Genomic DNA, 24,340 nt, shown 5'->3' with positions numbered 1-24,340 from the left:
ACGAATTTCCCGAATCGATGGGCCGATTCTGAGATGGAATACGGGGCCTGCTCAAAGTCTCCAAGAGTCGGCGAAGTAACTGCACACAGGGCCTCTGGAACGCGAGGAAATTACACAGCTGATGAGCGATATTTCCTAAAAAAAAAAAGCTGATGAGTGATGTTCAGGAGACTGAACCTAGGGGTTGGTTAGCGGCTATTTTCAGGTTTCAGCTTGCTAAAGCATGAGGAACTGACGAGGTTGGTGGTCACTCTTTGGGCCATCTGGTATGCTCGTAGGAAGGCGATCCACGAGAGCTTTTCTTTTCAGAGTCCTCTATCTACTCAATGCTTTGTGAATAATTTTATAGCCAACCTGGAGATGATCAAGACGGCGCGGACGTCGCCGGTGAGAGGTACCCAAGGTATCCCACCCCGGTGGATCCCCCCACCACCGAGACTTGTTAAAATCAATGTCGACGCAGCCATTTCGAAGAATTCAAGCAAGGCAGTGGCAGCTGCCATTGCTACGGACGCTGCAGGTAATTTTCTGTGAGCGTCTGCGCTGGTGAGGCTAGTTTGGTTGTTAAGTCCGCCTCAAGGCGTTTGTAACTCTTATAATTTTGTTGCTGAATAAAGAGCTATGCCCTCTCAAAAAAAAACTGCACACAGGACACAAGGAAGCAAGGAAGTATGAACAAAACATAAAGAATGGACAAGATACAAACAATTCTAATCTCGTCTTTGTAAAGCTCCTCTTGTTGAATGTCCTGCCGACCAAATAGAAGATACTCTCTCTATTTCCAAATTATGGATCATTTTGGTTTTTCTAAATACATAGTTTTCTATGGAAAATTGCTCACATGCTTGTTAAACTCTAAATCCCTTATATTTTCTATACACCTAAACAAAACATACATTATGTTTAGATACATAACAAAAACCATATCTATCTAGAAAAAGCCAAAACGATCTACAATTTAGAACAGATGATGTGTTAAACAATATAGATATTATGCGCATAGTTAGGGATCATCTAGCGCGGACATAAATAAAAAATGGAAGAACAATTGCAGTAAATATAGATTTTTCAGGTAAGCTTGCCAGCACATGGTAGCTCAATATGGTATTAGTAATAAAAGCCTAGTTGGAGTAGTGGCAAACAGAATTTAAATAAAATAAAATAGTGGCCAATCATACATTTCATGTTTGAGGTCTGAGGAAGCTTTCCACACAGGGAATGCTTTGAATTGTCCATCTTTCTCGAGGCTTTTGAGTGGTTAGTTGGTGCATAATAGATCAATTACTCGAACATAGTGTAAAATTGTGTTTAAGTCAATTGGGGTTTGATAAGAAGGTCATTTGCGTAACCCTGGATAATATTCTACATGATCCCGATCCATTTAAGAGTCTTGTGCATGTTGTAAGCAAATTATTGTGCGATGGTGAAATATCCTAAGTACATTGTTGCACAGATATCTTGATTTTGGTTGTGCAAGCTGGTATAGAGCTGATTGCAAATGTTACTGAAAAGATTCGTCAGGGAATCTATCGTATCACGGATAATGATGTCAGTGAGCGTGCTTTTTATCAATATGCTAAGTATGTTTGCCATTTGAATGTTGCAAGAAAGTTGTCTGCTGACTTGGCTGTTTATTGGGACACAACTTACAGAATGCTTGGGGGTGCCTTGTATTACAATGAGGTTTTGAATCAATTTTGCATCAACTTATGAAATATTTTCTTGTCAGATTTTCATCTTGGTGATGAAGAGTGAAATAAGGTAGTAGTGATGCAAAAGTTTCTAAAGCCACTTTATGATATAATTTGCACTTTCTTGAAAGCAAAGTGCAAAACTGCCAATTTGTACTTCCTTGGAGTATATAAATTTTATCGATTGCTAGATGTGACAAAAGAGCATGATAACTTCATGTCTGCTGTGGTGAAAGATAATGTAGCAAAGTTTGATCAGTATTGGTCAAAGTATAGCCCAGTTTTGGCTTGTGCAGCTATTCTTGATCCTCGTTACAAGCTCAACTTAATAAGCTATTGCTTTCGGAAGATCTACGGCGTTGATGCTACCCAACATATCAATGGAGTTGTTGCGTTGCTGCACAGATTGTTGGCGGAATATAAGCAGTCTTTTAGTCCATGTCCAGCTGCCAATTATATTGTTACACATGCTCCACAAGAACAAATATCAGAGTTAGATTGGTATTTGGGATCGCCCGCAATGGACCTAAACACTGATTTGGATATCTTGGAGTTTTGGAGTGGCATGTCTAAGTGCTACCCTGACCTTGCAAACTTGGCTCGTGATATCCTTGCCATTCCTGTCTCCACTGTTGCTTCTAAATCTGCATTTACCATGGGGGGGGGGGGAATTTGAATCGTAAGAGGAGTGCGGTCAGTCTATATTTACTTGAGATGCTGATCTGTCTCCATGACTGGACGTGTCCAAAGGACATAAATGGTATGGAGCTGCACCATATTAGCTTAATTATTCCTTCTTGATATGCTGCTTGTCAGCTTATGCAATAGTTATTTAGCATATAACATATTTATACTTCTGTTTAGATTCTTAGGAATTGCTGCAAATGTTATAGAAGAGCAAAGATTCCGGTAATTCTGATGAGATGAAGGTGCTCATAATGCTGCTGGTGATTCCAATGTCACACTGCTGCAACCCAAACATGTTCTTTTGTCTACTGCTGGTTGGTATTCAGTCTTTTAATTTTCGGTGGGCTGCATGACATAAACATTGTTTGCCTGCTGCTTGGTTGGCAAAATTGCATGCCTTGATGTTGGACCCGGAGGTACATGTTGCCTTGTTATCGTTGTACTAGAGTCTGCCTGTTATGTTACTTCTGTGTTAGATTGAATTTGGACTTAAATTCTCATGTTGGTATCTGTGTGACCATGTTGTTTAATGGGCATGATGATGCGGTGCCCCTTAACTGGTGTCTTTGAAACATGTTGAATTGTAACTTTGGCGTGGCTGTGGACACCTGTTGTCCTTTCTATTTTGACCACGGAAATGACTGAAAGAAATCATAGCAAACACTTGGTGGTAGCCAACTAGCTAGGCATAGAGCGGTTTATCCGTGGTCAGTCTGATCTTGGGCAGGTCATGGCCGTAGTTGCAGGGGAACGTACTGCAGGTAGCGCCGTCTTCCCTAGGCTCGTGCAGAGCTTCACTTCTGCCTTGTTGTTGTTGCACGGCTGTTGACCGGGGTTGTTTGCAGTAGATGCTGAAGTCTTCAGAGTGACCAAAAGAGATTGTGAGTTGGATGTCTCCTAGAGACGTTGTTGGAATGTGAGGGCTGATTCTGGACAGCACATGGTACCGTGAAGACGCCGGGACTGATCTCATCACCACCAGAGACTCTTTCAGCTGCTCAGCACTTGACACCACACATCGTTGCTGCGCTGCTCATAGATTTGTCACATTTGCGCTAGGACTACTATGCCAATTAAACTGATCGGGCCAACCGCCCGACCCCAACCCTTGCATCCACTCTATGGTTGGCTTGACAGTTGAGTGAACCCTGAACCTTAATATTGTACCGCATGTGCAAATTTCTCACTGAATTTTTGAAATCTTCTTTTTACAAAGATATCTCCTAGTGACTGTTCTGGATCCATTATGAAAATATTTTTTTTACTGTATAACTCATTCCATTTAAGATAGTATATTTTTGTAAATATTACTTGTTCAAGGTAAGAAAATTTGACTTAGAACAAATCTATAGGTTTATATTTGTGATAGGAGGAAGTAGGCCCTTGCGAGCAAATGCACATCACTATGCATTATGCAGAGAAGGATGCATTCAGGGCAGCCTTGTCAGGTCCAACTTGCTACGAGGGAAAAACATGCACTGACAACAAACAATTCCAAGGAAACATTTTAGTGCAAATTCAAAGAGGAGTTTAGGTTTTTTATTCGAGAACAATTTGAGTGCCATCTCTTCCATGACTGCTTATTGACATACATAAGGACCACCCGATCTACCAAAATACTAATCTCATGGTGAAATGCTTGATGGGATGAAGACTGCCATCATTCTCTCTTTGATGGCCACCTGATTTGTAGAAAAACAAGTTATACGGATTCATTTAAGAAATTCCCCTAAAAAATGCAATTTTATTTTTCAATGGGGTTGGATGATCTAGTTCTTAATATTATTGATTTACTTAACTGACGACAAAGTCGACACCAAATCTCTTGATTTGGCATAGGGGCTCATCATGTCCCTACGGTGAATCGATCTTCCTTTACATTTTTGTAACTCACTCTATCTTGTTTTTAGTATTTATCTAAAATAACTGATGAATTTTGAATTTTCCATAGTTTATTATGCAATTGCTTTACAAACATATGTAGTGTAGTAAAAAAAGAAATAAATGGAATTAACACCTTCATGCTTTACTATAAGTCTATAACTACAACTCAAGGAAGGTATCGTTATCTCAAGCAAGTTTCTGGACTTACCTAGTTTTTGGAAAGTTATAGACAAATGAAAGTACATACACAGGACAGGCAGTAGCACGCAGCACGTCATAATTGAACAATGATCAGCATGTGCAAACCTACACAGCTGACTTGGTTATCCTAATGTGATACTCGCATCACACATCATCATCATCATCATCATCGTAAAAGACTTGATGGACAAGAGGATCAAGTGATCCAAACAACAACACGTCAGGAGGCATTACATGCATGTAACTCACGAGACATAATTCTACTCATTTCGATATTCGTACAACCTGTTGGATGCAGAATAGACAACTATCTGGGCACACGTAGGTATCCGGACGATGGACGGGTCTCGCCGCCGAGAGCGATGCACCCCTCGCATGTGATCCTAGCATCCAACACCAGCAGCTCCAGGCTCACGGCCCGTTCCATGACGAGCCTCGCGAACCCCACGTCCTTCTTCCCAGCGCCGATGCGGAGCTCCTCCAGATGGTGGTGCCTGAACTCGGAGGCACCTCCCATTCCAGGTCATGGAGCTCCCTTTGGTCATCGGGCTCGAGCTCGCGGCATGCGTGGTTGTCGTAGACCTGCAGGGCGAGATCGACAAGCAAGATGCACGTGTCGTCTATAAGTTAAGGGTACATGGCTCGAAAAGGAATAGACGCTCTAGATGACAGTGTGCGTATCTGGATGTCGAGGAACTCAAGGAGAGGTGCAGCCTGGAGAAGGAACATTGTCCATGAGAGGTCGCCTTCCGGAAACACGTTCATCAGATGGAGCTCCTTTAGCTTGCAGCTGAACGCAGCTCCCAGAGTCCTCGGGTTCTCCGGCTGCACCCAAATCTGTCGAACAATCACCATCATCAATGTCAGACACAGCTTCACTAGCATCGACCAAAAGCCAATTAGCTAAGAAACATGCAGTTAATTAAGTCAATTACATACCTTGTCATTGCCAAAAGCCAAACAAAGGATCCGCAGGTGATTGGCGTTTTCCAGGAGCTCGCTCAAGGTGAAGCTCAGCTGCCATGTCTGAGCCTGGTTGTCGAGGGTTATTTCCTGGAGGGACGGAGCTGATCCGGGGCTAAATGTGACTGTGCAGGACGCGGAGGTCCATCCAGATCAGGTCGACCAGCCTCAGGGCCTGGATCAGATGAACCCTTTCAGCAGGAGGCCCTCCAGATGTAGCATCTTGAGCTGCGAGCGCGGCGCATCTATGGCGAGCACGGACGAGGGGTCGGCGAACCCACAGCCGTCGAGGCTGAGGCTCTCCAGAGCCGCGCACGTGTCGAGGAGCGTGCCGACGTCGGACGGAGAGCGGAAGCACAGGCTGTCCAGGCTGTACAGATGATCGCGCCGCCGACCAGGCGGCACGCGTCGCGGAGGTGGTCGAGTTTCGTCAGGTACAGCTTGAGTGTCAGGGTCCTGATCGCCCGCCGCTCCCGCCAGCCGCAGTGGGCGTGGCGAGGAATAACCGCAGGGCGCCGGTGAAGCTGCCGGTCGCTTGGCGCCGGACTTGGGCAGTGGTGCGTCCACGGTCCGCGGGGACGAAGGTCCGGACGCTGATCGTGAGATCGGAGAGCATCAGCGGCAGCATCCTCCAGCGCCTCGAGAGGACGCAGGTGCTGGCGAGCGAACGCACATCGCCGCGGAGCCTCTCCAGGACGAGGAGCAGGATGTGATCAGGCAGATTGCTGAGCCTGTTGTGGCCGTCACCGTCGCCGCCGCCACGCCCATCTTGCCGCGACGGCGACGTGACTGTGCCATCTGCCATGCAACTCAAGAGCGCACGCAATGAAAAAAACCGTACATCGTCTGCCCCTCCTGCGGGCTAGCTAACTAATTAGGCCTGTAAACTTTTTCGTTCAAATCCAATCGAACTCGAAGTCGACCAGCCAAGTCAATCCGATGCAGATTGCAACTCTGCAGCCACGTTTGTTCAGACTTGCAGCTGAATTGTCTGTTTGGTTGGTGGGATGGCTGGAGATGGAATGCAGCGGTTGCATTTTTACTGGTCGGGCAACGGTGGAACGGAGCTCGCCTCCCACGCGCGCGCAAGCACCGGTGCCCGTCACCGCCCGCCCCTCTCCCCTGTGCAGGTGACTGACCGCCCCTCTCCCCTCCCCTCTGCCGCGCGCCCCCCCCCTCCCCCCCGCGCCGGCGACCGGCGAGCGCGCGCCAGCCCCCCTCCCCGCGCGGCGCCCCCCCCCCTTCCGGCGGCGGCGGAAACCGCCCCCCCACCCCCCGGGCGCCGGATCTGCCGCCCCGCCCCGCCCCCCCGGGCACCGCCGGCGGCGCCCGCCCACTCCCCCACCCCCCGGGCGGCGCCGGATCTGCCGCCGCGCCCCCCCACCCCCAGCGGGCGCCGCCGGCGCCGGATCTGCCGCCCCGCCCGGCGCCTGGAGCCCCACCCCCCCACCGCCCCCCGCCGCCCCCCCGGGCGCCGCGGCGGCCTGGAGGCGCCACCCCCCCCCCCCCCCCCCCCCCGGGCGCCTGGCGTGGAGTGCGGATCCACCCGGACCCGGATCGATTTCTTCATTCCTGTAGGTAAGCAACCCTAGCACATGATTGGGCGGGCCGATCTCTCTGTTCACGGGAATCTTGTCCTCCGCGCCGCCGTGCCCCACGAATCCGAGTCGCGCGTGCTCGCCAGTCCAGCCGTTTGTTGTTGATTCGTTTGCGCGCGCGGTTTAGAGTGCCGATACGAGCTTATTTCTACTCCCATCATCAGAACGCAGACGAATTCGTTTGCGGAGGTTTAACTGAACCCTAACCATGTTTTTTTTCGTCAATGAATCCGTCTCTGACATGGCAACGCGGTCAAATTGTGAAATATGACGGGTTCTATTTCATTCGCTGTGTTGGGTGTACGTACTCAAGCAATTTTTGGAACCAAAGTCTGACTGCTGATATTATACCCCTTCTCTCTGTGGTCTGATGAACCACGCTTGCAGTGATTGAAGCAGGAGGCGCCAGGAGTTAACCGTAGATGAATGCCCCAGATCGCTATGAGCGCTTTGTCGTGCCCGAGGGCACCAAGAAGTGAGTCTTTCCCCAGACCTCTCACTTGGTTTCAATTGATCTTTGTTGGGTCCTTGGTATGGCTTCTTTAGTTGTTTGATACTCAGAAAGCAGTGAGATGCATGTTTCAGGCAATGCTACAACACATGCTTATGTCAGTAGTCATTTCTGCCTGTCCATGTAAAGTGATTCATTTGGCATAAACCGTAATGTTCTGAATGTTTGATGATAGAAGCAGTGAGTCGCATACTTTAGGCAATGCTACAGCGCTTGCTGATACCAGTAGCCATTTCCACTGGTCTATGTAAAGGGATTCATTTGGCACTGTAAACGTAAACTTCTGAATGTTTTATGTTTGTCTCTTGGTTCTCTTGCTCGCAGTCTATTAAAGCTAGGGGTTCAATTGGCTGTAGTTGCCCTTTGTCATTGCACAATTATCTGTAGGGTGTGGTTGTGGTACTGAGAACCATCTGTGCAGGGTGTCATACGAGAGGGATACAAAGATTGTGAATGCTGCATCCTTCACCATCGAGCGTGAGGACCACACCATTGGCAACATCGTTCGCATGTAAGTACAGTAATTCTTTTAGCATGTCTTGTCCTCTTCTTTATGTTTTATGATGCCCATATGGAGTGATATTCTGCAGGCAGCTGCACAGGGACCCAAATGTGCTCTTTGCTGGATATAAGCTCCCTCACCCTCTTCAGTACAAGATTATTGTTAGGGTATGATGCAAATTCTGTTTTTTTTTCTAATTCTTTTCTTCACTCAAGGTTTATTCAGCTTTATCTCTTATTTTTATTGTGTGGACAGATCCATACTACGAGCCAGTCTTCCCCGACACAGGCCTACACCCAGGCTATCAATGATCTAGACAAGGAGCTTGAGTACCTTAAGCAAGCTTTCGAGGTCTGTTTCTGATATGCTCACTCATGCTCTCAATTACTTTTGCAGTAATTTACTGTCGTGTCATGGAATAGTAAGGAACAAAATGAGAACGAACAGTTTAACTTGATCTCTACTATATAAAAGAAAGTGCCTCCTGCTTCTGCTGCTATACATTTGGATGCGAAATTCTTTGATACATTGATTATGAGATTTCAGATATGGTGTTGTTTAATCTGGCAAGCTTAATAAATATGAATGCACTCTCTTTTACCCCACCCAATTGAGATTGAAATGCTGAACTTGGAAGCCACCATGACATTGGATTCAGATGTGTTGATAGTTTACATGGTATAAATATCCACTTTCACCAAAAACTTGCTTGATATACTAAAGAAATAATTTGGGCCCATACATTCCTCGTATTTTGACTTCATACTCCTTACCCATGCTGTCCTCTTAACAATATGCTATCAAGAGCATCATGGAACCCATATATTTTTGCTTTATGATATAAAGAAGTGCCAAAAATTTTCTGAGATGACACATACTTATGCTGCGTGCTTTCATTCAATAAAATTTACATAGCATTCTACCTTCAAAATTTTTTTTGCAGCCTTAAGTCATTCTGGCATTCTTTGTCTTTTGGAAGGATTATCTCATTACCTTCCCTTCCCATGCTACTCATGTACAAGTTTTAAGTTGGTAATTGTAACACTAGGAAAAAGAATCTTTGCAGGTTTCACTATGCAAGTTTTTGTATTAGTTTTTTCCAGTTGCATGGCATGACATTTGGCAGTTGCATATAATATAGTCGAATTTTAGTTTCCCCTAATTCATGAACTCATGATGTATAGCAAGTCAGAGTGTGTGGGGAAAGTTTGTTTGAGAATACCCTTTTGTTAAGAGCAATTGATATGGGAGTAGAAAATTGTTGATTTGATATAAATTTGATGCACCTTTTGCCATTTTGAAGTATTTGGGAAGTTTTCATGTTATTTTTGAAGAATCATTTGCCTTTCTGTTTTCAAGATGTAGATGACTGAAGTAACACCAATGACATGTCCTAGCATGCATTTGCTTATCTGCGTTGAAGTACATGATTACACAAAGTCACAAACACATTAGGAAAAGTAGACCATAGGTGCATGCCTTATATGTTCTGTTTTTGATGCATCTTCTGCTAGGTACAAAGTGCTAAATAGCAGCCTTATACCTTGTAAAGAAACTTTTAAGTAACAGCCTATGGAAATTTGAACGTGTAGTTGAAAGTTGGGACTTTTGAACTTTGTTGTCACATTACTCTTCAGAATTTTGGCAAAGTATATTCCTGTTAATTAAACCTGAAGCTACTAGTAGGAGTTAACTAGATCTCTGTTTGTCTACCTGATGCTTGCTGATTACCTGGCATATTTTGTGTTGTGCATTTAATTGTTTGCCTTTGTACAAAACCATGTGGCAACTGATGCTAGGATTTAGCAAGGTCTGCTGTGTCATGCTAAAAATTACTGTATCAGCAATGTTCTCTGATTTGTGTCTTTAGAAGTTTAATTTGAAACTGCTTTTGGCAATGCATAATTCCTTTTGAAGACATCCGTGTCTCACTTTCAAGATGTTATGATACCTGTATGCTGCATCGGATCAGTACCTATATGGTACTGACGTTCTGAGTGTTGTGTTTCCAGGATGAGAAGACCAGGTACGAGGAAAGGGCGAAGCAGGGGTTCTAAATCCATGGTGCCGGAGACCTGACCTTAAAAACTCGGCGTGTTAGTTTTATCAGAGGCGCGAGTCGCCTTGAAAGTTGAAACAATCGCACAGGGATTGTGAGCATGATGTAAGACTGGCGTATGACTCGTAATGCTCAAGGATCTTGTAAGTTTGTAACATGATTCCAGACTGATCCCTGAACTACCAGTCAGTACTCAGTACCTTGTCTGCTGTTGAACCTGTGCCAAGAGTCCAGGGCAGGGCAGCGTGGTCAATCTGCCGTTCTCAATGTGAACCATCAGGCTTGTGCCAGTTTCATCTTAATGCTGCGTCATGGTAAATAAACGTGGTAAAGAATGGTAGCAGTACAGGTATTTCACAGGACAGCAACACAACAGTCTGGAACATTCCCAACGGTAGTATCTTCAGGTTCCACGCTCACATGTTTCTTCCTCTTGGTGAACGTTGTCACGTTGCTCAGCCCATCTGTCTCGTTGGAGCTCAGGAGGTTTCAGATCTGGACTGCGCCCCCTCTTCCCCCTCGATCCGGTCCGTCCGTTACCCATCCGACGGCTCCCGCGCCCGCACCGCGCGCGCCGCCGACCCCAACCCTACAGTCCCCACCCACCCCGCCACGCCGTCGCTGCATGTGGGCCAGCACAGAAAAAAGGCCCCTCAAGAAAACAAAAAAATTAAATAAAACCCTCCCCTTCTTTCCTTCTATTCCCCGCAACAAAACAACCCCCCAACCTCTCTCTATCTCTCCACTTGTTTTCTTGATCTCCGCCGCTTCCTCGCCTCTCCTCTCCCCCGCGTCTCTAGGGTTTCCACGCCGCCGGATTCGAAACCCGTGCTCCCGAGCAAGGTTGGTGAGCCTCCTCCTCCTCCCCTGCTAGCCCTCTCCGGTCCCCTAATCGGCGCGGCCGTACCGGGTGCTGTTGTTGCTGCCGCGTCGCGGTGGTGCTGCCGTCTTGCGAGGTCTCAGATTCGTAGGGTTTTAGGTGGGAGGAGCGGGGGTAGGTGGGGTAATTCGGGCTCGGTGCCTCGCGGGTTGTAATTGGGGCGGGGACGCTGCTGCTTCGAGGGGAATTCTAGGTTTAGCGCTCCGGTTGGATTTGTTTGGTTTGGTGAGTGTTTTGTGGTTGGATTTTGGCGAGCGTGTCGTTGCTTGCGTGTGGGACTTGTTATGATTCGTGTTTTGCGATCTTCAGCGCTGCAACCCGCTGAAGGTTTCTCGAAATTTTCTTAACCGCTTTTTTGGGGTGGGTCGTGTCCCTAGATTTGTTCTCGGTTTAGGGTGAGGCCTCGGGAGAGTAGTTGAATCTTTGAGCAGAATCTGTTCATGCTTGGTGCAGTTCTTTGGCGGTGTTGGTTGAGCCTCTGTTGGCCAACCATACAGATTCCTGTGCTTTTTTATTGGCTGGTTCTGCTTTTATGCTCATTTATTTTCTGCAGATCACTTTATTGTCCCCTTTAGCTAATTTGCTTTGCAATTACGTTTCAGTGACCAGCGGGGCAACTCCATCAAGTGACCTGTGCTAATTATGCGATCTTCATGGGCTGACTCAGTTGCGAACGCCGAGGAATCGGCGCCCGCGACTGGTGCTGCTAACGGATCCGTTGCTAATCACGGCAACCCACGCCCCACCCGCAGCTCCTACGTGCCTCCTCACCTTCGTGGCCGTCCGGCTGGTGCTGGTCTTGACGCCCAAGCAGGCTCTGTAGCACCAGCGCAAGGTGGCCCACTGCCCTCAGCTCCCGCACAGCCTTCTGGTCCAGCGGCTGCTGTCGGTGGCCCTCGCTGGGCTGGCATTGTTAATGGTGGTGGCAGTGGAAGTGTGGGTGCTCCTCGCCAGGGTTATGGCGGTGGGGGCCGTGGTGGTGGAGGCGGTGGCGGTGGGGGTGCCTGGAACTCCCGTCCTGGGGGTTGGGACCGCAGAGACCGTGAGCCGGATCCCTTTGCCAAAGCTGAGGCAGAAGAAGTTGACTTCGAGGGTGAGAACACTGGCATCAATTTTGATGCCTATGAAGACATCCCTGTTGAGACCAGCGGCCACGATGTACCCGCACCAGTCAACACATTCGCAGAGATTGATTTGGGTGATGCGCTGAATGAGAATATCCGGAGGTGCAAGTATGTGAAACCAACACCGGTGCAGCGTTACGCCATCCCAATCTCCATCGCTGGACGGGATCTTATGGCCTGTGCACAGACTGGGTCTGGAAAAACTGCAGCCTTCTGTTTCCCAATCATCAGTGGCATCTTGAAGTCAAGACCACCCCAGAGGCAGCGTAGTTCAAGGACTGCATGTCCTCTGGCTCTGATCTTATCTCCCACTCGTGAGCTTTCAGTCCAAGTATGTCAAACAATAATTGTTTAGTCAGTAGTCATGTAATGTAGATCTCGTTTTAAACTTTGGTTGGTTTTCTTGTGCCATTTGATGCCTTAGATCCATGAAGAAGCAAGGAAGTTTGCATATCAGACTGGTGTCAGAGTCGTGGTTGCATATGGAGGTGCACCGATAACAAATCAGGTACCTCTTTGTTCATGATGTGTTTGGCTGGTAATGGTTGTGGTTCCTTCCAGTTTAAATTCCCAATGCATTTATGTCTTCACTTTAGATTCTTAACAATACTATTTCCATGAACTTTAATGGTTACATTCGTGTTTTGCTGTAACAATGAAGTGGAATTTACATGGTCCTTACTTGCAAATATTGTAGTTGTCCTTAGTTGCAAATATTGTAGTTGTATTCTACTGCAAAGAAGGAAAAAGGCCTTGTCTCTCTCCATATTGTTGTTAAAGTCACATGGTTGTGCTGGTGTAGCAAAAATAGATATGAAGTTTTCTTCTGACTTAGTTTGCTAGTACCCTTGCCACACGGAGTACGTAGAGGTCTCTGGAAATGTAAGCAAACATGTCATAAGCCAAATTTAGGCAATGAATTTATTTAATAAACTACATCAATACTTCTGATTATCACATTAATGCAAATGAGAGTTTTTGTTAATCAAAGTTTTTTTGTGGGGGCTTGACAGAGACATGAAAAGCGATTATACAAGCTGTTACCAATTCATGCATCTTTAATGTTCTTATGAATCTGAATGCTGTAGCTGCTGGCTCCTTTTTTGTTCGTAGCACTTATGTGATGTGAAAATCATGTTTATTTATCATGTACTTTCCTATCTATTGTAGCTGAGGGAGTTAGAAAGAGGTGTTGAAATCCTGGTGGCAACTCCTGGACGCTTAATGGATCTGTTGGAGAGGGCTAGAGTCTCACTGCAAAACATTATGTATTTAGCTCTTGATGAAGCTGATCGAATGCTTGATATGGGTTTCGAGCCACAGATACGTAAAATTGTTGAGCAGATGGACATGCCTCCACGTGGCCAGAGGCAGACAATGTTGTTTAGTGCTACATTCCCAAAAGAGATACAGGTTTGTTTCTTTCCAGTTCCGCCTCCACCCTTTATATTACTCCACTATTGTCTATTTTTATAATTCTAGTTGTTCTGTACATGTAAGCAACCTGTGGGTTTGTAATGTCTACACTATATACGTGCATGTGTAACTGTTTATCTAATGGTAATGAGTTTCTTTTTTGCTCTCAACCAGTATTTAATAAAAAAAATTAAATGTAGGCGTGACAAACCATAGTATCTGTTTCCTTTTATGGTAGTGGTTTCCCAGCAAGGGTCTGACATTGTTTTTAGAGTTACGGATCTATGCTTGCGTTGCATTGCATAATTTCAGAGTTTCACAAATACGTAGGATTGCGTTGGAATTGGGTTTTTTTTTTTCCTAGGATGTACATATGCAAATATGTATGGACTGCCTGGAATTTAGTTATTTTGCAGGATGCATGTAGTGTTTGTTCCTATCCATTTCCTATGGAAACGCTTCGTAATGAAGCTCTAAAGCTTCTACGGATGTACCATTCATACTTTGTTCAAATCTCGTGTGTTTATAGTGCCATAACTTCTTTAGTACTATTCTGTATGTAGTGGTATTGCTTTCTCTTGGAAAAGCCCAGTTCAATTATTCACTGTGTTAGGCATGGATGGTTAACTATATGTGCGCCATTACATTTGGAGTAACCTGCATGGGAACAAATTCTGAAAGCTGGAGCACGGACTACCCCCATCAATTAATTCATTTAGATCACAGCTTGGTTAACTATGTCTTGCATGCCAAAGCTTTTTGAGGAGAGCTGATTTTACTGTCATTTCAGACTGTTTTTCTTTCTGAGATGACAGGATTAAATGATTAATTCATCACATGTTTGCTGCTATAAATACTCTGGCATACTGATTTTTTATTGTGCTGAAAATTTTGTATATTTGTTATGCAGAGGATGGCTGCGGATTTCCTTGCTGATTACATCTTTCTTGCTGTTGGGAGGGTTGGTTCAAGTACCGATTTGATTGTCCAGAGGGTGGAGTTTGTCCTAGATGCAGACAAACGTAGCTACCTCATGGACCTTCTTCATGCGCAAAAGGCTAATGGTACACATGGGAAGGTAATTGTGTTTTCTAGGATTTGTTGTTTCTTAGATTGAACCTGATTGATTTTAAGTTTTGAACACCTATTAAACTTAGTATAAGTAATTATTATAATTTGTATTTTGTTATTTCCAAACGTTTTTACAGTTCTGAGCTCATGATGCTTTGCTCCAATGTTTTTGTTTAATTTTTATGATGCAGCAAGCTCTTACTTTGGTCTTTGTGGAGACAAAGAGGGGGGCTGATGCTCTGGAGGACTGGCTGTATAGAAATGGTTTCCCTGCAACTAGCATTCATGGAGACAGGACACAACAGGTACAGATTTGACTTGCGTGCATGCTTTTCACCTGCTGGCAAAAAGTTATCATATAGTGCATAGATTTGTTATAATCATGTAGTACTTCCTCAATTTGAAAATACTAAGTGTATTTCATTTCGTGAGGACAAGACTTTAGTAGTACATAATTATAGTGACTTAAACTCAATATTATTAGTTTCGTATTACAAAATTCTACCAATCTATGATTGTGATTTAATATCACATGAATGGCATTTAATAGAGTCGTTGGTCAAAGCCTTGTCCTAATTCAAGCAGGAGTAGATAAGTTTAGAAGATATTATGGGCAGTTCATTGTAAAAATTGGATTTATAAAAATTGGATTTATAATTGTCACAATTATATCACGAGTGAACTCATCATGAGCAATTTGTTACTTCCGTTTTCGTTGCGACATCATTGTGCATCTGCTATATCTGCTAAATGAATGAAACTTGAAATCTGAGTATATGGTATGTTTGGCTGATGCTCTAAAGATTTGGAATTTTTTTCTGGGTTTTTGATACTTTAAAAGTTTCCATTGTTGTGTGCTTTTGAAATCTAAATTGAACTACTACTATCTGCTGAAGTGATACTAGTACAAAAGAACACGTCTTGGTGCTCTGCTTCTATTTGCCAATAAAATGAAAGTCTCACTTTCTTTGTTGCTCTGGGATGATATTGTACTGGCTTCCAGCACAGTTCATGAAAAGAAAGTTGGATATCTGAAGAAATAGATTCAATGTTCATCTTCATGAGCTACTGAAGTTTGATTGCATATGTTCCTATTTTCACTGTATTGTTTATTTTTAACCTGTAACTACTTCAGTGATGTGGCGATTATTAAATTCTACTATTGTAGGTTCCTTAATACCATGTTGACCATATATCGTACTGTTTGTTCATTGTGCAGGAAAGGGAGCATGCTCTCAGATCATTCAAGAGTGGAGCAACTCCCATTCTTGTGGCAACTGATGTCGCTGCTCGTGGTCTTGACATACCACATGTTGCTCATGTGATCAATTTTGACCTCCCAAATGATATAGATGACTATGTCCATCGTATTGGAAGGACTGGGCGTGCTGGCAAATCTGGCCTGGCGACTGCATTTTTCAATGAGAGCAACATTTCGCTGGCAAGGCAGTTGAGTGAGCTCATGCAAGAGGCCAACCAGGAGGTTCCTCAGTGGCTTGAGCGGTACGCTGCCCGTTCAGTCTACGGAGGTGGCGGCGGTGGTAGAAACCGCAGATCAGGTGGCGGTGCCAGATTTGGTGGCCGCGACTTCCGGCGAGACAGGGGCAGTGGTGGGTATAGCGGTGGCGGTGGCGCTTATGGTGGTGGCGGCGGCGGTGGATATGGGGGGTCATCGGGATATGGTGGTGGCTACGGAGGAGGCGGCGGCGGCGGCTACGGTGGTGGTCAGAGTACGAGCGCTTGGGACTGATCTTGATCCGTACTAAGCGTGAAGTTGAATATGAATCTGCAGTGATCAATTGGTTCCCTTGGGTTAAATGGATGCTTGGAAATGAAATTTGTATCTTGACTGGATGAGTATGGTGTTGGGAAACGTCCCCTTCGCCTAGTGTTCTGGTTTTAATCTTTTCGTTTATGTTGTACTAGGAATTGGCTTGTGTGTTCTTTTATTATCTGGATTGTTGGGCTCATATTCCCCGCGTGCTCCTGCTGTCTGTTTCTCTGCTGCTGTCTGTTTCTTCCCGATATGTTAGTTTTTGTTTACGATTTCAGTCTTATTCACGGGGTAATTCTGCTTTGATTGTTAATTGTTAATGTGTTCTTTGATCTCATGCAGACCTTTGGTGCTCCAGCATTTTTAATTGTGACTTAGTGTCTACGTGTTGCTATATTTTGGTTATATTTGTTCCCACTAATCTAGTAAGATTTTGCTGTTATCATTAGAAAGAAGATTAGGCAGCACTAAGATCCTAAAAGGATGCACCTAACTAGCTCTCATATTTGGAATATCTGGATTTAGGATCAAGTGTTATTGAGAAACAAATGCGATGCTGCCAAATGGAACCAAATGTGTGATGGCCATGGCCGTGACCAAATCACACAAATGACGTCCCTCATTTCCTACCTGATGATCTCCACTAGTTCCATTACGATCAACGTTTTACCAAATCACACAAATGACGTCCCTCATTTCCTAACTGATGATCTCCATTAGTTCCATTACGATCAACGTTTTGCCAAGATGCGGCCACACAACAGGCGCGCACGACGCGCTGCTCGAACCCGTCGCACACCTCGCTGCTGGCTGCAGCGGTCGCCTTGTTCTTCCTCACCGCGCGCGTCCACAGCATCCAGTAGTTTCGAGTGATGTGACACTCATGACGACACCTCACAGCGCGACGAAGAAGCTCGTGTGCTGGTGGTCTTGTGTGCGGCATGCACAAGCAGCTACCAACAATTTGATGAAACCAGTAGTATCCATGGCCGCCAGGATCTCTGCCTGGCAGGCTCATGACACATGCGCTGGGCAAATTCTTTCTTTCTTTTACCCTTCAAAGAAGTGAAAAAAAAACTTCAGTCACATTGCAGCATTTTCTATTTCAGAAGTTTGAACCATCGCTGATGTGTTGCTGGCAAAGCACCGATGGGATGGACTGAATCAATTGAAGCCTGAAGCATGAAGATTTGCAGTCTATGCAGCGAGCAATTTTGTGATCTGTCAGACCTGGACACCATCAGGCAATAGGGTTCATCAACCTGTCAGGGAATTCCTGAAGATATCAACCGAAAGGAAGTCCTGAAGATTTGGGATGGACTGTTAACCGAGCAACGAGCAATTTGGGGGTCTTTTAGACTTGGACATCATCAGACAGTAGAATTGGGCATCCTTTTTTAGTCCTCCTTTTGCCTTATCATCATATCAGTCACATAGCATCTACCAGCAGTGCTGTATTTTGGTTTTCAGAGGTTTGAACCGTCACCCATGCGTTGCAGGCTGGCACGGATGGAATGGACTGAATTAACTGATGCCTGAATATGAGGATTTGGAGTCTTTACCGGGAGCAATTTTGGGGCCCGTCAGAGTTGGACACCATCAGGCAGCAGAGTTCATCAACCTGTCGGGCAACTCCTGAAGATTTTCAGTATATGCTGCCAAACATCATTGCAGCAGGAATGCAGGAGAAGAAACACATTATGCGTAATATGGATCCCGAACTTATTCATCTATATTTTTTTGAGGGAGGATTATTCGTCTATATCACCAGCAACATAATGATTCGCACAAAATTAGGTACTAGATCATTCAATTTCACTTTTTTTCTTTCATTCCGTTTCTTTCATTCAATTTCACTTTTTTTTCTTTCATTCCGTTTCTTTCATTCCGGCTTACGACGAATTAAGTTAGCACTGCCTGCAAGCCTTGTTTTTTTGTTACTAATAGAGAATGTTAATTTTTGCTTGAAGTGTTTTTTTTTCCGAACACTCTAGTCAAGTACAAGGGCTATATCATGAATGTGAAACCCTGAAATTATTCTACCTGAAACTATGCTACGAGCTCTCAGATTAAAATCGTTTGAACACTCTGAATTTAATGAGGCTCTGTTGCCTCTCAGACTTGGGCATAATTTGCATCTTCAGAATTCAGGCACAAGTCCCTGCTGTTGGATAATGATCTCAGGCTAACTAGAAGCCCGAGTGTGACGGACACGCCCTGATTGGGGGTGCTCAACCGACGATTGGTTCAGCCCCCGTCGCGCAGCGCATATAAATGGACCGAGTGTGAGACCCTATGGACCAACATTCAATGGAGGAAATCCACTCTGGTCCCATGTTCATCAAGATCCGATCTACTGCGCGCTGACGGCGACGGGAAGAGCTGCACCACTGCTACAGCGCCATCGCCGCCACTACACCGACGTTGCTGCCGTCATGTCGACCTCAAGCTCGGCGAACTACGTACACCGGTGAAGCATCTACTACTGGTTCATTAGATATACGTGTTCTAGTTCTAGATCTAGTATTCAATCATGTTCATTCACGTTCTTGCTTATGTAAATCTCACACCTGCAGGTCTCCTTTGATCCCCATCTTGCATCAGCATTGCTGGCATTCAACATCCAATGGAGCAGAGAAATCACAGCAGTCGACATTGTTGCCTGATGCCATCAGTCCATCAGTTAGAGATGTTCAGATATGTGACTAATTCTACTCTCCTACCGGGCATCAAATGCAACCCAAGGGAGAGATGGAGGAGGGACTCACTTCGGAGTTCGGACCCTTCATCGCTCCTCTCTCCAGCGAGCCGCCATGAACATCGCCCGCCATTCGTGGCTCGCGAAGACGCCGAAAGGGAGCAGAACAACGGCATGGAGCCGCACTAGCAGCTGCATCGCCAGAGGACCTCCGTTCGTGAGAGTCGGCGGATGCAGCAGGAGGGCGCATGAGCTCGATGACGCTCGGCGGCGGCGAGGATCGACGACGGTAGCTGGCCCGAACTTTTACGAATAACCCCCTAATTTAGGTCCAGTATTACAAATAACCTCCTAGTTTGGATCATAATTAATAATCGCGATCTGATTTTATGCACATAACCCCCTTAATATTTTGCATAAAGGTCCTTACTATTTACAAATAGGCTTATTTCTTTAGGTAGCTGGTTCATCTGTGGTACCTCGTCGTCTCGGTCCACCGCCGCCAGTCACCGGCGTCCTTCCACCTTCCCAACCGGCCGAATAATCTCTCGCTCAAGATCTAGCTCCAGTTTCTCACTCTTCTCCTCAGAATCACGCGGCGGGAAGTGGAGGCAGCCACGGCGGAGACCGCGCGCCCTGCTGGACTTGCCGGAGGTCGAGGGACTTCCGGACGGCGCCGAGTCGACGGCCGACGTCTCGCCGGAGAAGGTCGGTCTGCTCAAGAAGGCGTTCTACGGCCTCTCCGCACCGTTCGCGCAACTCGTCGCGGAGGCCTGCGCCGGCGGCGACGAGGCCGCGGCCTTCTCGAGGAAGCCCGACTGGATCGTCCTCGACTTCGCGCCACGCATCCATCCTCCGGTGAGCAACAATCGCCACGCTATGGGAGGCGAAGAGAGGCCAGCTTGTGGAGTTGTTCGATCGGGTACATGGAGCGGCTGCGCAACTGCGACGAGCGCTCGGTTTACATTGCCGCGCGGCGGCGGCGGCGGCGGCGCCGGCTCTGGCGAGTGACAATGGCTTCGTTCGACCTCGGCCTCCTCCTCCGCCTCCTGCGTTGCGTGCAGCGGGTGGCGGGGGCACCTCCCTGTAGCGCGTCGCCTTGTCTTCCTCGCTGCGTGCGTCCAACTCCGTGTCCGCCTCCATGCTGTTCCGCGCTTCCAGGAGAGCCCTTTGACACTGCGGTGACCGCGTCCGCGGCCGGCGCGGCGGCACCTCCCTGCCGGCCGGTTAGTCACCTATCAAAATGGGCTGATTTCACGCCTTCACGGCACAAAGTAAATGGGTGGCATACAGGTGAACGAATGCATATGCTTGGGTTTCTTACAGTGAAGCAGGGATCATGGATCTGATAAAAAGAACTTGTTCCTAATTTTCAGGTTGCCAGAAACCTGAAAATGTGTTAGTGTTACAGCAAGCATATACGTAATGAAACACTAGTTCCAAATTTTCAGGTTGCCTTTCTGAGAATGTAGTGAAACTGATACTGTAATACTGAAAAGCAGTCCCATCTAGATCCTGAAGAAAACTGTTGCAAGAATGAATGTCCATATACCGAAGAAAGGGACGCTGTCAGCGAGAAAACATTGCATTCTCACTCCATAAAACTGAAGAAAACTACTACTGCAAGAATATTGTGTTCACTGTCCCAGCTGTGACATACCTGAAGAAAGATCCCAACCATGTGTGTTCTGAACTACTCGCATCAATCAGCTGAGTCTGCCATCTATTTGCTTACCTCCATGCAGCAACTAACAACTTGATGAAACCAGTCCACGGCCACCAGGATCTCTGACTTCAGGCAAATGACACAAGCGCTGGGCAATTCTTTTTATCCTTCACTGTATTACAGAGAAGCAGTGGATCATCGATCTAAATACTTCAGAAACTTCGTAGATAATAGAAGACCATGATCCAAATCCATGCTACATTTTTGTTGGAACGAAACATGGGGAAAGAAAACTTCAGCCATTGAAGCCTGAAGATGAAGATTTGGAGTTCTATACAACGAGCAATTTTGGGGTCTGTCTGACTTGGCATCATCAGACGACAGAGTTCATCGACCTGTCAGGCAACTCCTGAAGATTTCCAAGATGCTGTCGAGTATCATTGCAGCAGGAATGCAGAAGAACGGTCTGGAGACGACCAACGCACCAGCCAAGTACAGACAGCAGACAATCGGCTCATCACCAGCAAGATTTACAAGCTCGCTACTGCCACCGATGCTACTTGTGAGTACTACAGTTTCGTCTGGCAGAACCATGCTCCCCCTAAAGTCGAGTTCTTCGCGTGGCTCCTACTCCAAGAACGGATTCAGTGCAAAGCCAACGTGAAGAAGAATGTGCTGGAATCCGACACTTGCAATCTTTGCGGCCGATCGGCGGAAACTGCAGACCACATCATCTCCCAGTGCCCCTTCTCGCAGCGCTTCTGGATTCACTTAGGATGGAACCCGACTGCCATCCCGTCAGTTAACTGGCTATGGGAAGTTCAGGACCTCAGGGGCAAGGAGAAGCCCCGGCGCGATCTCTGCCTACTATGTTCCTCCTCTGCTATTGGCATCTTTGGAATCACCGACATGGAGTGGTTTTCCGAAACCAAACTCAGAACCTTCGCCACCTCCTGCTTGAGTGTCACGCTGCAGCACAGCTATGGCGATGGCGCTTGCCTCTCCAGCAACGTAGTGTCATCGACTACTGGAGCAACTCTTCCTCATGTAATAGAACCTGCAAGTGTTTTGTTTCGTTCCCACCCCTGCAGTCTTACAAACGGCATGTAACCACACAAACTTTCCGTCACCGGCTTGCCGGCATCTATGGAAGTTGATTCAGGAGGGGACAATTTCGTCTCCTCCCCCCCCCCCCCCCCCCCCCCCCCCCGGGTTGGTTCCCTCAAAAAAGAAAAAAAAGGAATGCAGAAGAAACACAAAAAGATTCACACAAAAGTACTAGATCAATCTTGAAATCAATCCCAGTTTCACACAAAAAGAAATGTGCCACGTGGCCAAGTGGATGAATGTTAAAGCCTGAAAGTATTCTACCTGAAACAATGGTATTAGTTCAGATAAAAATCTTGAGAAATGAGAACACTCTGACTTCAGACTGCAGGGTTCAGTCTGTCAGGTAAAACAATAAATCCCAGTAGATCTCCTTTGGTGCTCGATCACATCTTGCATCGCATCGGCATTGCTGACATTCAAGTATTCAACATTCAATGGAGCAGAAAAAATCAGAAGCAGCCGACATTGTTGCCAGCTTGCTATCAGTCCGTCATTTAGAGACCTGTAGCTAGTTCTACCGGGCATCAAATGCACTGCCAAGGGAGAGTCGAAGGAGAGGCTCACTTCGCGCCCTGCACCGCTCCGCTCTGCGGCGAGCCGCCATGAGCATCGCCCGCCATCTGTGGCTCGCGAGAACGCCGGAAGGCGGCTACTTACCAATGGAGCCGAAGAACGGCAAGGAGACGCAGGATAAACTGCATCGCCGGAGGATCTCCGGTCGTGCAAGGGGGCGGCTGCTGCAGGGGTGCGGGAGCTGACGACGCTCGCCTAGTCGCCTGGGACGCACGGCGGTGGGATGGACGAGGACGACAGCTACCATTTTCGCCAGGGTGACATTTTACGAATAGCCCCCTGTTTTAGATCGTGACTATTGCGATGTAATATTTTACAAAACACCCCCTAAGTTGGATCGTGATCAATAGTCACGATCCGATATTTTACAAAAAGCCCTCGGCGAAAAAATTCAAATTATTCCCCTCAAGCATAGCCAAAGTCCACATAATCCCCTAAACTATATTTTGTTTATTTTACCCCTAAACTATGCCATTTGGTTTAATTTAACCTCTAATATAATTTTTCTTTTTTATTTCTCCATACACAAGTGTGGTATTAGGTTCAAATTTGGCGAGATGATAGTAGACATCATAACCTAAGTTAGAAAAATATAACATAATTCTTTTATCATTGTTTTGATAGGCTAAGATGTTTAATAATAAATCAATCCTTTTGTATCTCAAGATTATACGAAAAATAATGACGAAAAATTCATAATATAGTTTTTGACATACGTTGTGATGTCCACTACAACCATTCAAAATTTTAAATTGAAACTCAACTTGTGTATGGAGAAAAAAACCGACAAACGATAATAAAGGGTAAAGTGAACCAAATGGCATAGTTTAGGGGGTAAATTGAATATAAAAATAATTTAGAAGGTTATGTGCACTCTTGAGGGGAGTTATTTGGACTTTTTCCTTTTTACGGCCGGCACTTGTTCAGCAGGCCCCGCCTAACGCCGCGGCGGATGTCAATTGGAACCAACGGAAAGGATGAAGGGTACAGGACCTCTCTGTTGTGATTAGATCAGAGTCTTAGCTCGATCAAAGTATCGCAGTACGCATAGCAATAAGACTGTTCGATTAAAATAACTATGCCTGGACAAGCACCAACTGATGGCACTACAAATCAGACATGCGATCCCAAAACAAGATTAAGGCACGGTTGGAAATGATTCGTGTTTAATGTGAGGGATGGGTAAGTACGGTGATAAAACACCACCACCGCAAACTCTATTATTTTAAGTAGTAGAGATAATTCACATAGCTAAGAATGTTGTGTTGTAGAGAGGAAGCCGGAGAATTCAATGTATCGAGAGCGCCGATAGAAAGCTCTTGATTACAGGAAGTCAATATGAAGACAAGTTTCGAAAAGAGGAGAAGAGCTGTTTGTTTGCTCTAGTTGCTGAGCTTATGGGAATGATTTGAAGCATACAAGAACATGGCTTGGTGCATGCTCCGACGTGTTAACTGCACACGACAGTACAACCCAACAATGCTCAGCATGATTTTTTTGATTTCCTCCAATATTTCAGCGTTCCCCTGCACTGTATAGATTCCTGCAAGAGGAACACAAGTTACTCTTAATACTACCCATGGAACATTTGAATGGCATCCCAGGCATGAGAGTATATATGATAGTCTTGGTACATTTATCTAACCATATAACAGTTGCTGCAAGTCATCCCATAAACTGTTCATGCCTCATTCGTCTATCGTGAGTGCACTCATGTGTTGTGGATGCATTCAGCTACACAAGTGAAAGCTCGCCAATGTTTCAATAGCTCACTTGCTAGCTGCTTCAAAGAGAACACACGTCACTCTATATCTCTGGTTACATTTTGTCTGGCATCCAAGCCATGTGTGTGTGTGTAACAATCTTGTAAGCATACAACTGTTTGTACAACATTCAAGTATCATGAGTGCATTCCGGTTAAGCTCGACCTTT

At 45.9% G+C, this 24,340-nt stretch overlaps 3 protein-coding genes across 5 annotated transcripts; 2 read left to right on the top strand and 1 right to left on the bottom strand.

Moving 5' to 3' along the window:
- Positions 1-5,090: 5,090 nt before the first annotated feature.
- On the bottom strand, positions 5,091-6,269 carry LOC112880782. Its single transcript, XM_025945537.1, has 3 exons — positions 5,904-6,269; positions 5,403-5,551; positions 5,091-5,300 (listed from the first exon to the last, which is right to left on the bottom strand). Exons 1-3 carry the CDS (start codon positions 6,229-6,231, stop codon positions 5,091-5,093), a joined length of 687 nt encoding a protein of 228 aa, XP_025801322.1. The 5' UTR covers positions 6,232-6,269.
- A 165-nt stretch (positions 6,270-6,434) lies between these two features.
- On the top strand, positions 6,435-10,398 carry LOC112879312 (DNA-directed RNA polymerases II, IV and V subunit 11-like). Of its 2 annotated transcripts, none has more exons than XM_025943536.1 (6): positions 6,435-6,556; positions 7,412-7,499; positions 7,957-8,046; positions 8,126-8,204; positions 8,293-8,388; positions 10,050-10,398. In XM_025943536.1, exons 2-6 carry the CDS (start codon positions 7,447-7,449, stop codon positions 10,092-10,094), a joined length of 363 nt encoding a protein of 120 aa, XP_025799321.1. In that variant the 5' UTR covers positions 6,435-6,556; positions 7,412-7,446; the 3' UTR covers positions 10,095-10,398. The 2 variants fall into 2 exon arrangements, with proteins under 2 accessions (XP_025799321.1, XP_025799322.1); XM_025943537.1 differs by lacking the exon at positions 6,435-6,556 and adding an exon at positions 6,944-7,004.
- A 383-nt stretch (positions 10,399-10,781) lies between these two features.
- Positions 10,782-16,572, top strand: LOC112880626 (DEAD-box ATP-dependent RNA helicase 52B-like). 2 transcript variants are annotated; one of them, XM_025945344.1, is made up of 7 exons: positions 10,782-10,939; positions 11,579-12,431; positions 12,525-12,608; positions 13,271-13,513; positions 14,427-14,594; positions 14,779-14,892; positions 15,807-16,572. In XM_025945344.1, the coding sequence occupies exons 2-7, from the start codon at positions 11,619-11,621 to the stop codon at positions 16,335-16,337; spliced, it is 1,953 nt and encodes a 650-aa protein (XP_025801129.1). In that variant the 5' UTR covers positions 10,782-10,939; positions 11,579-11,618; the 3' UTR covers positions 16,338-16,572. The 2 variants fall into 2 exon arrangements, with proteins under 2 accessions (XP_025801129.1, XP_025801130.1); XM_025945345.1 differs by having other exon boundaries at positions 10,820-10,943.
- Positions 16,573-24,340: the final 7,768 nt, after the last annotated feature.

This window comes from Panicum hallii, chromosome 2 (genome assembly GCF_002211085.1).
Source record: "Panicum hallii strain FIL2 chromosome 2, PHallii_v3.1, whole genome shotgun sequence".
NCBI lineage: Eukaryota > Viridiplantae > Streptophyta > Magnoliopsida > Poales > Poaceae > Panicum > Panicum hallii.
Note: the sequence above shows the minus strand (reverse complement) of the source record. Positions and strands in the feature narration are given on the sequence as shown.